We start from the raw sequence: 17,992 nt of genomic DNA, 5'->3' as shown, positions 1-17,992 counted from the left end.
ATCCTCTGTACTGCAGGTTGGGTGAGCCGAGTGCTGCTCTCTGTGCTAGCTCCTCACCACCATTGTTCTCCGAGGGCTTGTGGGACGGTGAACGAGATCGGACTCTGCAGCTGAACTTGGGTAACAGTTGTTTTGATGAGCCAGAATAGAGTCCAGCTCTCTTGTGCCGGCTCCGCAGGGCTAACTGGCACAAGAGGCCCTAAAAACTTATTCTTGCCTCTTGCGTAAACAGCCCTGACCCTGGATCCATCCAGGGGCAAGTCTGTGGATGGAAGGGCATCTTTACAAAGTCGCCTGCTGACGCTAACTGCACTTTAATAGCAAAGTAGAACGGAAGCCCCACACCCAGTTATCTCACTGCAGCTCTGGTGATGTGCAGTGACCATGCTTTTCTATCGATTCGTTCCGATTGGCTGCAACATCCATCACATGACCAAAAATAACTTGGAACTGTAGTCTATAAAATCAGGAAGAGTCATGTTAAAAAAAAATCAATCCATCAAGCAGTAGTTGGGAGTCTAAGGGGGATTTACTGAGCATGCTCAAAAGCACCACGCTTCCAGAAACAAAGGTAGCCAACACCTGCGCTCTGCTTCTGGGTTTGTAGTTTTCTATTAAGCAATAGACAATTATTATTAAAACAGATCGTGCCTGTCTCTTCCCTCCAGGCAATAACCCTTGAGAACGAATGATAGTCTGAGCACTGCCTAAGGGATTTAGACACACGGTCCTCATTAAAAATCAGTGAGAATTGGGCCTCTGAACCCCAAGGCAACTTTGAAAATATCACCCCAAATCTTTCCTCCAGTGGGGAAATCAGGCCCCAAGCCCTTGGCCTTCTGGTGGTGGTGGTGTTTCTATCCTCACTCGTGATCAGGTAGCCCTTATGCTTTCAGAATGAGATTCATAGCTTGGCTTGGCACTACGCCTCTTGGAATCAGATGTGCTCCCTTTCCTGGGACAGTCCCGCTGCATGGGTTAATTTCACAGCTGGAGGTAAGCAGCTTTTAGGGCCTGGTCTCCAAAGCCTGGCATGTACCAGTCAAGCACTGGGTGCCTCACTGTGCAGGTGCTATTCATACCTGCTTTATGTGCAATTTTGGATGAAACCACCCCTGTGCAAAAGGATCAGCAGAAGGCCCAAGCATCACGGAGGTCCTGTATCAGCCCTGAGCGCTGCCTGAGAGGTGCAAAGCATCCAGGGCTGACGTGGGACTTCAGTGGTGCCGAAGCCTTGTGCACTCCCTTCTGAAATTCCCCATCCCTGAGCTTTCCCGAGGGCCTCTACAATGGATCACGGGGCTCCTGCTTTTCCTATTTCCTGGAACGTCTGGCTTGACTCTCTGCTCTCTGTTTTTTCTTATAGGGGTGGCAATAAGCACTTACGCCAAGTACTGTTACAACAAGCTCCAGAAAGCAGCCTTGACAGGAGCAAAGAAGGTATCGTCTGGTCCCTTTTTGCTTTCTTTCTTTCACGTTGGCTTCCGAGCCAGCTGTTATGAGCAAATGTCCGACTGTAATTAAAGCATGCCCGGGGGGTGGGGCCATGATAGAACCTCGTGGGGGTGGATGGAGTGTGTATTATCTTCCCAGTCCAGGCTGTTTGCTCCCATGTTCTCTATCTTTCAGCCTGTTGAGTCTCTCCAAAGTCTAGAGAGTCCTGCATGTCTTGGAGATGGACTTGGGTAGAAAGATCAGCTCATTGAGGTGCAATGTTTGTGTTACAGTGAAAGGGGAGAGCCATCTCTGCTTACAGTGAAAGGGGAGAACCAGCAGAGATGGACTCAAATGGAAAAATCTGCAGCTGGATCTGGAATGAGTGACCCTTTGGCTTGGCCCAGTATAAAAAACTGGGGCAATCGTCTGAACTAGATTTCCAACCAGTCTCTTTGTTCTGGATTTGTACAGCACCTGGCACAGAAGAGTGCTGGCCTGTGCCTGGGCTCCTAGGTGCTGCTGTAACACAGATACCTGGGAGTGGTGCATCCCAGGCCCCCCAGAGACCAGGGCCCCGTTGTGCTAGACTCTGTGTAGACACATGGTAAGAGCCAGCCCATGCCACCAAGGAGCTAATCTAAATAGAGCAACGATAGGCAGGAGGTGGAATGGTGGCGCAGAGAGGGGAAGTGACTTGCCTAAGGTCACCCAGCAGAGCAGTGTCAGAGATGGGAAAAGAGCCCAAGGCTGGGGATGGTGGCGTTGGAGGCTTGATTCAGGCTCAGGCCTGTAGCCCAGAGTCCTACCTGAATCTCCAGTTTCATTTAGGCCTGTGGAAACTGGAGAGTTGGAGCTGCTTTTAGTTGGGCATCTGGAGCTGCATGTTGTACTGGAGTTCAGGGTTCCCCTAGGCCTTTGTGTCCAGTAGACAGCAGCTGTTTTTGATACAAAGCACCTGTCTCTCCTCTCGCTCCCCTGGGAGTAACTCCACTGACTTAGTGTGGGAGCAGAGATTGGGTCCCTAGAGATTGGGTCCCACTGCTGTGAGGGACCTGATTCTTGACTCTGTTGGCCTTTGAGTAGCCAGTTTTTCCTACCAGCCTGGTGTGAGCAGAGATTGCTTCGGGTCTCCCTGCTTTCCCTGGTGCTCTCAGATCACCACCCTTTGCCCACCACGTGTCCACTGCAAATGCTGCTTTGCTGTCCAAATGGAAAAACAATCCTGAGTTTATTGCTCCCGCTGTTAGTTTATGGCCCCCGTTGTTTTTATGGGAACCGAAAAGTAGGGCAAGTGCTGAGCAGTGGCGTGAGATTTACAGCTGCTTGGGGAGCCAGTGCTCCATCAGTGTTACAACCGGGCCTGTGCAGAGGAACGACCTTCCCAAAGCCAGCCACGCTGCTAGGCAGCTCGTACTCACAGCCAGCACCAAGGGAGAGAATATTGCGAGCGCAGTTCCCAGGGTGCAGACAGTAGCACGATGGGTCCAGTGGGAGAACCTGCTCGCACACAGGACAGAGGCCTTGCTGAGCTTGGGCCTGATCCAACACGCACTGAAGCAGTGGGCGTCTTACCACTAAGTTCCATGGACATTGGATCGAGCCCTGTGGTATGGGAACCCTGCTTACTGCCTAGTGCAGACAGCTGAGTTAGAGGCTAGTCCATTCCGCTGAGCCCTACTTGAAACCTCTGCAGACTCTGCTGGCTGGGGACAAAACCCACCGGATCCCACAGTGCCCAGTGCCAAAAGGCAGGAGATCATTGCTGGTCCCTGCTGAGAGATGGGGGCCACGGTCCATAGAGACGTCTGTTGCGCCTGTGTGTTCACATGCCAGGTCGGGGGGAAACCCTGTGGTTCGACAAGAGACAGCTCAGGTTGGGGCTTCTGGAGGGAGAGCGGGAGTGCTGAGTACCTGCGAGGGATGGGCATTTTGGGGAAGCCCATTCCATGGCTGGGCAAACCTGGTCCCTCGGTGGAGTTCATGTAGGACGAGTCTGTTCGTCCCCAGGGTGCTAACAAGCTCAGGTGTTACTTGCTCTCTGCCATGTGACCCGCGTCACAGCGTGGACCGGAAAGCTGGCAGGGCAGGCGCATGTGATTTCCCAAGATGTCTTGGGTCAGGCCCAAAGGAACTGAGCATTGTTTCCCTTAGAGGGAAGGACCTGCTGGGTAGGAATTCTCAGGAGCAGCCTGGGGCTCCCTGCTCTGCTCACAGGCTTCACACAAGCCACAGAGAATGAAATGAGTCTGCTGGGGCTTGGCCCAGATCCTGGGCATGGGTGCCCATGAACAGAATCACCAGCCCACTTGGCACTAACTGGCCCCTGAGGACTCTGTGGGCTGAAAGGACTGAATTCCTCCCGCGCCTTTAGTGGGGGGTCTCTCCAGGGCAGAGGTGAGGCCCATTGGCAGGGCAGCGGGGGTGGAGTGGGGAAGCTTGACCTGCCACTACCCAGGCAGTGCTGTTCTGGGAATGAGTAATGGGCTTCAATCTCCTGGACTTGTAACGTGCTTCTGTTTCTCTGCGGTGCGCCTGTCTTGGGGGAGAGGCTGCAGCTGGGTTTTCCCTGCTTCCCCTTGCCTAGGCCACCTGCTGGGGAGAGGGGTTACCATCCATTCCTTCCTCCGTGCACTCACTGTTTCACCAACCTGCTCTTGCTCCCTCTTAAAGCTGTTTCCTCCCTCCCGAACCTCCAAGCCCTGATTTCAGAGCCCTGCTGCCAGCTGTCTGTTCTGCTGCAGGGCACAGTGCCAGCCTGCCAGGCATGCCACAGCCCTGCAGCCTCTGTTCTCACTGGTATGTTACAGTCTTCCCGCTCACCTTGAAGAGACACCCCCAGCTCCACGATGCATGACATGGATGGCTGGGAGGCTTGGGGTAGGGTCCAGCCACAGAGGCAGTGCACAGGGGCCTGGAAGGATCTGGATCCTGGAAGCAATGCCGAGGGTTCACATCCCAGGGCAGATCTGTGGTGGGAGCCCTGAGGATCTAGATCCTGGAGGTTGGCACAGGGCACTGGAGCAGGGGGTTTGTGGCATGGGAGCCTGGGGGGCAGAGGTATCTAGATCCTGTAGGCTCTGCTGGACAGGGGTGTGTGACATGGGAGCCCAGGGGGTGTCTGGCTGCAGGAGGCCATGAGGGGTGGGGGTGGGTGACGTGGGAGCCCGGGGGGTGTCTGGCTGCAGGAGGCCATGAGGGGTGGGGGTGGGTGACGTGGGAGCCCGGGGGGTGTCTGGCTGAAGGAGGCCATGAGGGGTGGGGGTGGGTGATGTGGGAGCCCGGGGGGTGTCTGGCTGCAGGAGGCCATGAGGGATTGGGGGTATTGGAGGCAGCGTTGGGGTTTTTCTCTCTCCCTAGCAGGGGTTTTGATGGCAGGTCTTATTGCCTAAGCACATCGCTTACTGGTTTTCTGTCTGGTAGTACAACCCCCGTCTCAGCCTGACTGAGGGGGAGGGATAGCTCAGTGGTTTGAGCATTGGCCTGCTAAACCCAGGGTTGTGTGTTCAATCCTTGAGGGGGCCATTTCAGGATCTGGGGCAAAAATTGGGGATTGGTCCTGCTTTAAGCAGGGGGTTGGACTAGATGACCTCCTGAGGTCCCTTCCAACCCTGATAGTCTATGATTCTATGATACCGTAGTGCACAGTGCTGTGTTTTCACACACAGCCCATCAGCCGGAGCGCTGACCTGTCTCAGCCAGTCCAGCTGCTGGCATGAAAACAGAGGGAGTCCCATGGAGGAGTTCCCATGGAAGGGACTGTGACAGAGACCATCTCCCTCGACCGCATCCCCCAGTGTCAGACTGCTGGCCAGCCAGACCACCTGGAGCTGGTGGGAGCATATCATAGTTCAAGTCCAGGGTTGGTGATAGAGAACCTGAGCCCGCCCACTCCTCTGGGTTCTAACCAGGGCCCTGGGGCAGGGAGTCCAGTGGCCTGCAACGCGTTCCCCCAGAAAGGGGGCTGGAGGTCCCTCCCACACAAGCAGATGCTCCGCTCTCTCTTCTGCAGTGGCTTGCGGCTCTGTGTTGAGATCAGCTTCAGGGCAGTGCTGGCCTCCTGCGGGAGCTATCAGTGCAGGTCTGCTTCTTGTCACTGACTGCCCTGACTGAGCTGTGCTGCCCTTTTAAACGCCCCCTCCATTCAGAGCACGCCCCGCGGGCGCAGCTGGGCAAAGCCTCCTGTGCCCAGAGCTGCTCCTTAACATCCCCCCCACTACCTGATTGTACAGCCCATCACTGGGCTATAATAGCGATCGTGGCCCTCCTGTAGCACCATCAAATGTGCTCAGAGCGCCGCACAGTTACGAACTCAGCCTCGGTGATGGGGAAACTGAGGCACAGAGTGGGAAACTGACTTAACCATGGTCCCACAGCGAGTTGGGCGGAGCTGGGAATAGAACCTGATCCCCAGTCCTGTGTCCCCACCCCGGCACTCCCCCAGAATTCCCTGAGAGGGCTGCACATTGGGCTCCCATTCCACACCAGGAAGCTGAATGCATATGGGGAGAGGCCACTCTGGCCCCTTTCCATCTGTTCCTGTTGCACCCAGCTCCTTTTGTGAGCTTAGTGCCGGTGAATGGTGCCAGATGGACAGCCCTGGAGGTGATGGCCTCATGGCCTCTGAGCAGGTACAGTGCAGCCCGTGGAGGCCACCTCTTACCCGCTGCCTGCCCCGCATGCCCTAGCCTTGTGCTCAGCGCCAGCTCCTGGGATGAGAAGGGCCCTCAATCCCTAAGGCACGTTCTGTCCTGGGCCTTCCTGCAGAGACTGCCCATAAGGAAGCCAGCTGTGGTGCTGCCAAAACGCCATTAGGAATTGGACAGAGGGTCTCAACTAATCACAGGCCACCGAACAGCTGTTGGGTGGCAACAGCTGTCAGCCGCTGGACTGGAACTGGTGACCTAGGCGTGAAAGGCGCTGTGTCCCACTGCCTGTCGCCTCCAGTGCAAGGAGATTATCCAAGAGGCTGTTTTATCTCCTGAAGAAGAGCTGAGCTGGACTCAGTATTTGCTAGCCTAAAATGTAGGGCAGTGCCCAGGAGACACAGATCTCACTGCAGCCTCCCCGAGCTCAGTCTTACAAGACAGACTGGAGCTGGAAAGTCCCAGGAGCGTGTCAGAGACGAAAGACAAGTGTTTCTTCCAAGTTCTTGTCTACAGAGAGACCAGAGCATGAGTCATAGGGCAGACTTGTTCCCAAGGATTTCAGCACAATGGCAGCATCCCAGGTGGGCGGATGGAGCAGGAGAGGGAAGGAAATCTTGAAAATATTCTCCTCGTCAATTTAAAGAAGAAGAGCCTGGCTGCTTCTCATGGTCTCCCTAGAAAATGCAGTGTCCGAGCCAGAGCACCTCCCCACAGAGCAGACAGACAAACGATAAACCCTGGAGATCCCAAAGGACAGATGACTGGGAATCCAGATCCCAAAGGCAGCAGCAGCAGTAAGTGCTTTATCTCTAAGGACACTCATATTCTTATGGAAGGTGGGAGGCAGCACTGAGGAGAAATCCACAGATTCATAGATGTAAGACCAGAAAGTAGCACTGTGATCATCTAGTCTGACCTGCATAACACAGGCCATGGGATTTCCTGAATTATTCCTGTTTGAATTAGAGCAGATCTTTGAGAAAAACATCCTATCTTGATTTCCAGCGACGGAACCCTTGATAGCTTGTTCCAGTGATTAATTACTCTCACTTTTAAAAATTTGCCACCTTATTTCTAAATTTGTTGAGCTTCAACTTCCAGCCACTGGTTCTTGTTAGACCTTTGCCTGCTACATTGAAGAGCCCTCTATAGTCACATATCTATTCCCTATATAGCTACTTATAGATTTTGATGAAGTCACCAAGGGCTTCTCTTTGTTAAGCTAAATAGATGGAGCTCCTTGAGTCTATCACTATAAGGCAGGTTTTCCAATCTTTTAATCATTCTTGTGGCTCTCCTCTGAACCCTCTCCAATTTATCACCATCCTTTTTGAGCTGTGGATACCGGAACTGGACACTGTATTTCAGTAGTGGTTGGTCCAGTGCCAGATACAGAGGTAAAATAACCTCTCTATTCCTCCTCGATATTGCCCTGTTTATACATCCAAAGATTGCATTAGTCATTCTGGCCACAACATCGCTCTGGGGGCTCAAGTCCTGCTGGTTATCCACCATGACCCCCAAGTCCTTTTCAAAGTCGCTGCTTCCCAGGATAGAGTCCCCCATCCTATAAGTATGGCTGTATTCTTTGTTCCTAGATGTATGGATTTACATGCAGATGTATGGATTTACATGTATCAAAACACATATTGTTTGCTTGTGCCCAGTTTACCAGCTGATCCTGATTGCTCTGAATCAGTGACCAGTCACATTGTAACAGAATAATCAGAAAAGGAAATTGTCCCTGTGTGAAAATGGCTCCAAGAGAGACCAGACCTTTGAGCAGGGACCAAGGGCTCCCTTGGTTCCTACAGGGGCTTTTACAAGGAGCAAGCTCTGGAGCACACGGAGGTATGTAGACAGGAAGCCCCTTTGCGCTACACAAACAAATTCTGCTGTTTGCTACATCCGTGTCAATCCAAAGAGCTATGTGGACTAGAATGGGATTTACACCCACAGCACTGAGAGCAGAATCTGGCCCACTGTGTGATTTAGCCCTGACCAACAAGGGAGGGTTTGTCACATCCCAGAGGGGTTTGTAAATGACAGTAATTCTAAATGAAGGCTGTGCTCAGAGAACTGCTGGAGCATGTGAGTTACTGATGTATCCAGCTGCCGTCACTCCAGTCCTGGGAGAAATAAACAGCCAGGCAGTCACTAACGAGGAGTAATGTGGGGAATTAAGGACAGGACAGTTTAGGCTGAAGATCAAGAAAACATCCTGGTGGTTGAGATCTGCCAGGCTGTGGAGGGTTGTGGTGTAAACCTCCTCTGAAAAAGCACAAGAACAAATCCACACAGACACACCCCTGGAACTCCTACCTGGGGTATTCTGTCTCCTACCCAAGATCCATAAACCTGGAGATCCTGGGTGCCCCATCATCTCAGGTTTTGGCACCCTGACAGCAGGATTGTCTGGCTATGTAGACTCCCTCCTCAGGCCCTATGCTACCAGCACTCCCAGCTATCTTCGAGACACCACTGACTTCCTGAGGAAACTACAGTCCATCAGTGATCTTCCTGAAAACACCATCCTGGCCACTATGGATGTAGAAGCCCTCTACACCAACATTCCACACAAAGATGGACTACAAGCCGTCAGGAACAGTATCCCCGATAAAACCCAGTGGCTGAACTTTGTGACTTTGTCCTCACCCATAACTATTTCACATTTGGGGACAATGTACACCTTCAAATCAGCGGCACTGCTATTGGTACCCGTGTGGCCCCACAGTATGCCGACATTTTTATGGCTGACTTAGAACAACGCTTCCTCAGCTCTCGACCCCTAACGCCCCTACTCTACTTGCGCTCCATTGATGGCATCTTCATCATCTGGACCCATGGAAAAGAAGCCCTTGAGGAATTCCACCATGATTTCAACAATTTCCATCCCACCATCAACCTCAGCCTGGACCAGTCCACACAAGAGATCCACTTCCTGGACACTATGGTGCTAATAACGATGGTCACATAAACACCACCCTATACCGGAAACCTACTGACTGCTATACTTACTTACATGCCTCCAGCTTTCATCCAGACCACACCACACAATCCATCGTCTACAGCCAAACTCTAAGATACAACTGCATTTCCCGTCACCACCCTGGGGCTGTCTCCCTCCTTCATTCTAATGGCTGTGCCAGCTCCCGTCTGGAAGCACCTATACAACCTCACCAAGGAGGCAGGCTTGAGCAGAGAGGCTCTCTCATTGCCCGACTCTCAATTTGCTCTCCCGATTAAAGCATGTCCTCTTGCTCCAGCCGCGCTTTGACAACAGCATTGACAGCTTCTCTAACTTAGCAAGTGCCTATCAGTGTCAGCTCAGCATATTAAACTGTCGCTGCGAATTTGCATTATCCAAAGAAGGCAGTGGAGACAGAAGGGGTGAGATCTTCTCAGCAACACTTGCTCTCTTCTCCCCAGGCTGAGGCCCATCACAACCTGGAGTAAGGGAGAGGTGACGACATCAAATTCTCCTGGGCATGCAGGTCTGCCTGGTGCTGGCTCCCTGGGGGACACAGAGCCCCACACTTCCTGAACTGGTCTTCTGCAGCCGCCCATGCTAGAGGATGTCATGGACCTTGGAGTGGGCAGGTCCCCTGCCTACTCTCTGGCCCGCTTCATTAGTTCAAGCACAATAGCACAGGCTATTTCTTGCCATGTGATGGGATTTTTCAACCAGTCATGAATCAGAAGTGAGGAAGCCTTACATGGGATAGCAGAATCGCCAACCCCTAGCATTTAAAACTCAGGAGTCAGACCCAGAAAATCACAAGACTAGCTTAAAAACTGTGAGGTATTAAAAATAATAAATGTGGGGTCCTTTTAGTTGCCTTCAGGTTTCTGAGCCTTTACAAGTCCCATTTTCAATCTGTTCTCTGCAACCACCAGGGCTACAAAAACAGAAAAGCCAGTAATAACGGGGGATTTCAGCTATCCCCATATTGACTGGGAACATGTCACCTCATGATGGGATATGAAGATAACATTTCTAAACCTCATTAATGACTCTTCTTGGAGCAGCTAGTCCTGGAACCCACAAGAGGAGAGGCAATTCTTGATTTAGTCCTAAGTGGCTCAGGATCTGGTCCAAGAGGTAACTGTAGCTGAACCTCTCAGTAATAGCAACCGTAATGTAATGAAATTTAACATCCTTGTTGGAGGGAAAATACCAGACACCCACCACGGTAGCATTTAACTTCAAAAAGAGGAACTACACAAAAATGAGGAGACTCGTTAAACGGAAATTAAAAGGAACAGTCATAAGAGTGAAATGCCTGCAAGCATTTTAAATTTTTTTAAAACTGCATGATAGAGGCTCAAACTATATGTATACCCCAAATTTAAAAACAAACAAACAAGAGGAACAAAAAAATGCCACTCTCGCTAAACAACAGATTAAAAGAGGCAGCTAGAGACAAAAAGACATCTTTTAAAAATTGTAATTCAGATCCTACTGAGGAAAATAGAAAGATGCATAAACTCTGGCAAGTTACATGTAAAAGTATAATTAGGCAGGCCAGAAAAGAATTTGAAGCGCAACTAGCAAAAGACACTAAAGCTAACAGTAATTTTTTAAAGTACATCAGAAGCAAGAAACCTGCCAAACCATCAGGAGGCCACTGGATGATCAAGATGTCAAAGGAGCACTCCAGGAGGACAGAGCTGTTGGGGAAAAACTAAATTAATTCTTTTAATCAGTCTTCACTGTAGAGGATGTGAGTGAGATTTCCACACCTGAGCCATTGTTTTTAGGTGACAAATATGAGGAACTGTCCCAGACTGAGGTGTCAATAGAGGAGTTTTAGAAACAAATTGATAAATTAAACAGTAGATGGTATTCATCCAAGAGTTCTGAAAGAATTCCAATATGAAATTGTGGAACTGCTAACTGTGATATGTAACCTATTGCTTAAATCAGCCTCTGTACCGGATGACTGGAGGATAGTTAATGTGGTGCCAATTTTTACAAAAGGCTCCCAGTTATATGTATGAATGCTGTAGCCAGCCACTCATGAATTACACTACAGAGCAAAACCGCAAACTCCCAGTCCCAGAGTTTCCCCAGCAGTGTGTGTTTTGTACTGCCCAGCTCTCTCCTGGACAAAACAAGCTCATATAAAGTCTGCCATTTTATTAATACAGAATGATATGTACAAATCCTGTTATCCCAGTTGGAGTTTCCTAAACACTTCAATCCAAATACACTGGTTTAGATAAATCAGTAAAACAAGTTTATTAATTACAGAAAGAGAGATTTTAAGTGACTACAAGTAATGAGGCATAAAAGTCAGAATTGGTTACAAGAAAACAGAAGTAAAACACAACTAATGTCTAACTTAACAAGCTAAGTGAATTCAAAGCGAAAGTCTCTCTCAGCACGTTTCAGCAGTCTTACTGGCTGAATTTCTTTCCATCAGGATCCTCTCCCAGTCCAGTGCTTTTACCTTTGTTCTTCAAGTGTGGTCGATGACGAGGATAGAGAGAAAGGGAGAGAGAATTTGGGGTGTTTGCACTCCCTTCTTATAGGTTTCCTCCTCTTTGAGAATCCTCTCCGGCTGAGGTTCAGGTGAGAGAAAGTCTGTGCGGATGGGAATCCCCAGCTGTTTCTTTGTCACAATGTAGATTTTTGCCCACATCCTCGTCCTGCCAAAGAATGGCCACTTAATGAAGTGATGGTCCATTTGACTTCGTTGGCATCTGTCTGAGGTGTTGGCTAACCTTTTGTCTGTGGGGAGCTGGTTTGTGACTGCTCTCCAGACTTGGAACATGTCTTAAAAATATCATACAGTAAAATCTTATAACTTTACACACATGGACGATGGGTGGAGCCCCCCTTTGGGGAGGCTAGCCTCTGGCTCTGTTCCTTTCCCCTGCCCCTGGAGCCCTGATCCCTCCCACTCCTCCCGCAGCCAGAGCACTGAGACCCCCTGCGGCCAGAGCCACAAGACTCCCCCGCTCCCGCCCGGAGAAGCCTGACGCGCGCTCCCCGCAGCCAAAGGAGCCCTGGGCCACCTGGAGCCCTGAGGCCTCCCACCCCGGCCAAAGGAGCCCTGGGCCAGCTGGAGCCCTGAGCGCACCCCCCCCCCCCCCCCGCCAGCTGGTGATGTGCCTCCCCAGATCCCAAGCCTTATCTCTTTTCTGGGAAAAGCTCTTATCTCTTCTCTTTCAAAAGAACTGGAGCTTTTGATATACCCCATGCAGGTTCCAGGGCAACTGAGGGAGATTACTGATGAACCCAGGAAGCTGAGTAACACATACTGCCTTCTCAGTCGACCTGGAACCTGCATGGGGCATAATAATCAGCAAAAACTTCCCCACCAAACCGGCGTCCGGCGGCAGTGGCTGCACCAGGGAAGGCTGAGGGCCTATTATACCCACCACCCATGTTTACATACAATGTTGCCACACATATTTTACAAGGACTATAACGATCAGCAAATTATGAGTTTTCAAATGACACCTCACAAGGCATACTTTGTACAAAATTTATCATCTTGTAAAAAGGGTGAATATAAGGGTATCGACTGTCACACCAATCTATTAGAATTTTTTGAAGGTGTCAACAAACGTGGACAAGAGTGATCTAGTCAATATAGTGTACTTGGACTTTCATAGATTCATAGATACTAAGGTCAGAAGGGACCATTATGATCATCTAGTCTGATCTCCTGCACAATGCACAGAAGCTCACCCACCCACTCCTGCGAAAAACCTCACCTATGTCTGAGCTATTGAAGTCCTCAAATCTTGGTTTAAAGACTTCAAGGAGCAGAGAATCCTTCAGCAAGTGACCTGTGCCCCATGCTACAGAGGAAGGCGAAAAACCTCCAGGGCCTCTTCTGATCTGCCCTGGAGGAAAATTCCTTCCTGACCCCAAATATGGCGATCAGCTAAACCCTGAGCATATGGGCAAGATTCACCAGCCAGATACTACAGAAAATTCTTTCCTGTGTAACTCAGATTCCTTTCAGAAAGCCTTTGACAATGTCTATCACGAAAGACTCTTAAGCAGAGTAAGCAATCATGGGATAAGAGGGAAGGTCCTGCCATGGACAGTAAATGATGAAAAGATAGGAGTCAAAGGGTAGAAATAAATGGTCACTTTTCACAGAGGTAAATGAGAGAGAGGTAAATAACAGGGTCTCTTAGGGATCTGTATTGGGACCAGTGCTGTTCAACATATTCCTACGTGATCTGAAAAAAGGGATAAACAATGAGATGGCAAAGTTTGCAAACAATACTAAATTACTCAAGATAGTTGAGTCCAAAGCTGACTGCGATGAGTTACAAAGGGATCTCATTAAATTGGGTGACTGCACAACAAAATGGCAGATAAAACCTAATGTTGAGAAATGCAAAGTAACGCACATAATCCTAACTATACATACAAAGTGACAGGGTCTAAATTAGATGTTACCATGCAAGAAAGAGATCTTGGCATCATTGTGGATAGTTCTCTGAAAATAGCTGCTCAATGTTCAGTGTCACTCAAAATAGTGAACAGAAAGTTAGGGACCATTAGGAAAGGGATAGATAATAAGATAAAAAAAATCATAATGCCATTATAAAAATCCATGGTATTCCTACACCTTCAATACCGCATACAGTTCTGGTCACCCTCGCTCAGAAAAGATATATTAGAAGTGGAAAAAGTGCAGAGAAGGGCAACAAAAATGATTGGGGAGATAGAACAGCTTCCATATGAGAAGAGATTGGAAAAACGGGGACTGTTTATCTTAGAAAAGAGATGACCAAGGAGGGATAGAGGTCTGTACATTCATGAATGGTAAGCGTTATGTATCCCTTCACATAAACACAATGAAATTCATAGGCAGCAGGTTTAAAACAAACACAAAAAAAGAGGAAGTACGACTTCACACAACGCACAGTCAGCCCGTGGAACACGGTGCCAGGGGATGGTGTGAAGGCCAAAAGTATCACTGAGTACAAAGAAGAATGAGACAAGTTCTTGGAGGATAGGTCCATCAATGGTAATTAGCCAAGGTGGTCAAAGGTGCAACGCCATGCTCTGGGTGTCCCTAAGCCTCTGACTGCCAAAAGCCGGGACTGGACGACAGGGGATAGTTCACTCAATAAATTGTCCTGTTCTGTCCATTCCCTCTGAAGCATCTGGCACCAGCCACTATAAGAAGACAGGATACTGGGCTAGATGGACCATTGGTCTTACCCACTATAGCCATTCTTATGAAATGTGGCAGAGGGTAATCCAGGTACGCCAGGTCTTCAGAAGCTGTGGACGGGTCTTTCCAGTCCCCCAGTGGAAGATCCGGCAGAAAGAGAGCAGTGTGACTGGAATGAAAATAAACGACAAATGGGAAAGTGCCTTTCATACTGTTAGACAAAGTCGTGGAAGCAGGTGCTCTGCCCTGGCTTGCCGTGACTGATTTTTCACTTCTTGATTATAGCTTTCAATGAATACATGTATTTTTCATGCCTTAAGCACAGGACTAGAGTTATAATTGCTTTTCGAGAGCATCACAGGCTGTGAGGTTCCTGAGACAACGGGTGGTTTTAACCCTTCGTGGACAGGATTTCTGTCTCCCTGGCAGTGAAGTTGACTCCAGCGCAGGGGGACCAAACTCAAGGGCCAGGCACCACATATGTCCTGCTGCAGTCCACTGAAGTGGGACATGTGTGGTGCCTGGCTCTTGTATCTGTCCCCCCTCCCTCCCTCTGCAGTGGGGTCATTTTCACTTTAGAATCAACCAAGCACAGCTGCAGCTGCTTCCCAAACAAAACCGATTAGACTTTTATTTGTAGCTCGGATTTCAATTCAATTAAACCCCAGCACAGTGCTAATCAAAGTTACCGAGCACTGAAATAAAACTTTCCACAATTAAGCATTACAAGGTGCCCGTCAGTTCTCTCATTACTCACTCATTAGGAAAGTTACTTTCCCCCATCTGGTGTGCTTAAGCTACTTACAGCTTCTAAAGGATCGACTCTTTCTCACCCCTTAGGGTAGTGTCACGGAGTGTGGGGGAGTCCAGGCCCTGCACCCCTCTTTCTGGGATTCACTGAGACTCTCAGCCAGCCAGTAAAACAGAAGGTTTATTGGACAACAGGAACACAGTCCAAAACAGAGCTTGTGGGTACAAGCAGGACCCCTCAGTCAAGTCCTTCTGGGGGAGCAGGAAGCTTAGATCCCAGCCCTGGGGTTCCCTGCGTTCCTCCACCCAGCCCCAAACTGAAACTAACACCCCCCCCCGCAGGCTCCCTTCTCAGCCTGTCTTCACATTCCTGGGCAGAGGTGTTACCTCCCCCTCCCCCTCCTGGCTCAGGTGACAGGCTCTCAGGTCTCCCATCCCCAGGGCACATTCCCAGGTCAATGCTCCCCCCTCCCTCCTGCGTCACAGGTAGCAATTCTTATTAAGGATGGAAAGTCCGAGAGCTAAGCTGTACAGACTGCAGCGCTGCCTCTTGTAGGGGAAGAACTGCACTGGTCGTGTCTAGAGGCCCCACAGGTGTTGTACAAACATAGTAAAATACAATCCCAGCTCCAAAGAGCTCCCAATCTACATAGGCAAGACAGATACAGGGTGGGAGGAAAGGAGTGCTCTTGTTCCTGACTGAACTGATGAACAGCTGAGACGCAGACATAGCAAAGTGACTTTCCCCCAAGCACATAGAGAGCTGGGAACCGAACCCAGGACTCCTGAGTCCCAGCTCACTGTCTTCACTACAAGCTCGTCCTTCCTCTAATGTCTGTCTTTAGAGCACAGTGTCCCTCGTTGCCCAACACTAGAGATGCCCAAACGTTGCTTAGCTGAGAGATGCCCTGGCCACTTGCCAGGAGCCTGCACTTCTGCTGGAGCCTGCAGGCTGCCTTAATTTGCACCCAACTGCTCCCACCTGTGGTGGGCTGTGCTAGCAATCAGGAAGGGCCAGGGTGCTGAGCTTCAGAAAAGCAACTGACAGAATAAAGAAATCCCAATATGCTTAACAAACCTACTGTTAACCTGGGCTACATAAATAAGCTCCAAGAACAGAAGTGCAGGCAGAAAGCTGGCAGCAGGGTGATGGCTATGCAGCTTATTGCACTGAGTGCAACATGTATGATGGCCTGCTCATGGGCAGGTGGCGTACATGTGCACTCTGTGCAAGCCACTCATGGCCCTCAGAGATAAAGACAGGCGCTGGGGGTCAGAGTGGCTGAACTGGAGCAGCAAAGGGGGACACAGAGGTACATAAAGGAGACTTTCAAGGACAGGGTAGAGTGGTCCCACCTCCTGTCCGACAGCCCATGCACTGTTGAGGAGGATGAAAGTCTCAGGGCAGCAGCAGATCAAACTGAAGAGGAGGGAAACAATCCCATAGTTGGGACCCACCTTCCACATGATGTCAGGAGATCCTCTTGCCCTGAGGATACCCATCCAGGGCAGGGACTCCAGTTATTGAAAAGAGACAGGCAAAGCAGTGAGGGTTTCGATATTAGAACGAGAAGTATTATTTACCCTTTCACACAATACAAAAACCAGGGGTCACCCAATGAAATTCCAGTTCAAAACAAACAAAAGGAAATATTTTTTCACACGACACACCATTATCCAGTGGAACTCATTGCCATGGGAAGTTGTGAAGGTGAAAAGTGTAACTGGCTTCAAAGAACTAGATAAGTTCATTGAGAATAGGTCCATCAGTGACTATTAGCCAAGATGGTCAGGGATGTAACCCCATGCTTGGGGCGACCCTAAACATCTGACTGCCAGAAGCTGGGAGAAGAAGACAAGGGTGGATCGCTCCAAAATTGCCATGATCTGTACACTCCCCCTGAAGGTCTGCTATTGGCCTCTGTCAGTAGACAGGATACTGGGCTCAGTGGATCATTGGTCTGACCTAGTATGGCTATTCTTATACCCCAGTACATATACACATGGGCTGTTTTTCCTCATTCCTTCCCCTCCCCAAGAGCAGGAGGATACTGCTGTCACAAGCTGTGCTACATCATGGCACTTTATACCATGATACCAATGGGTCCTGCACTCAAAGTACGATAGGGACAAGGGAAAAGGATTATGCTCTTTTGTCCCTAGGGAGGCCCTGTAATCACTTTGGATATGTGTGAACACTGTGGCATGTACAATAATCTGCATTCCAATATACGCCCTGCCGAGAGGATGTGCCCAGTGCTGTTTGTCACAACCTCCTCTGTACTGCAAAACAATGGCTGATCCTTCACAGGAATGGCGGTGAGCTGGCGAGGAGTCGGTGGGGAACAGAGCAAGGGTGTGCTCGTGTCAAAGCACAGCGCTGGGGGTGAGCATTGGAGCCCAGTTGTGCAGGCTTTCCTGGGATTGGCCATGGAAGCCTGGGCCAGACGAAGGATAGTCTTTCGGGTGCCCCACTGGTATGGGCTGCAAGGATAGGTTTCTGGGTTAGTGGTTCATAGAATCATAGAATCATAGAATATCAGGGTTGGAAGGGACCCCTGAAGGTCATCTAGTCCAACCCCCTGCTCGAAGCAGGACCAATTCCCAGTTAAATCATCCCAGCCAGGGCTTTGTCAAGCCTGACCTTAAAAACTTCCAAGGAAGGAGATTCCACCACCTCCCTAGGCAACGCATTCCAGTGTTTCACCACCCTCTTAGTGAAAAAGTTTTTCCTAATATCCAGTCTAAACCTCCCCCACTGAGGAAAGCCCGTTGGCAACTGTGTCCACATATCTATTCAGGGGACACCATCATAGGGCCTAATCACATCAGCCATGCTATCAGAGGCTCGTTCACCTGCACATCTACCAATGTGATATATGCCATGTGCCAGCAATGCCCCTCTGCCATGTACATTGGTCAAACTGGACAGTCTCTATGTAAAAGAATAAATGGACACAAATCAGACGTCAAGAATTATAACATTCAAAAACCAGTCGGAGAACACTT

At 49.8% G+C, this 17,992-nt stretch overlaps 1 protein-coding gene across 1 annotated transcript in view; it reads left to right on the top strand.

Moving 5' to 3' along the window:
- Positions 1-17,992, top strand: part of ARHGAP39 (Rho GTPase activating protein 39) — a 291,601-nt gene that overhangs the window by 231,312 nt on the left and 42,297 nt on the right. The window contains exon 7 of the mRNA XM_077810773.1: positions 1,367-1,440. Coding sequence (XP_077666899.1) covers positions 1,367-1,440 — 74 coding nt within the window. The remainder of the gene's footprint in view (positions 1-1,366; positions 1,441-17,992) is intronic.

This window comes from Eretmochelys imbricata, chromosome 2 (assembly GCF_965152235.1).
Source record: "Eretmochelys imbricata isolate rEreImb1 chromosome 2, rEreImb1.hap1, whole genome shotgun sequence".
NCBI classification, from domain to species: domain Eukaryota; kingdom Metazoa; phylum Chordata; order Testudines; family Cheloniidae; genus Eretmochelys; species Eretmochelys imbricata.
This window is presented reverse-complemented; position numbering and strand designations above follow the sequence as displayed.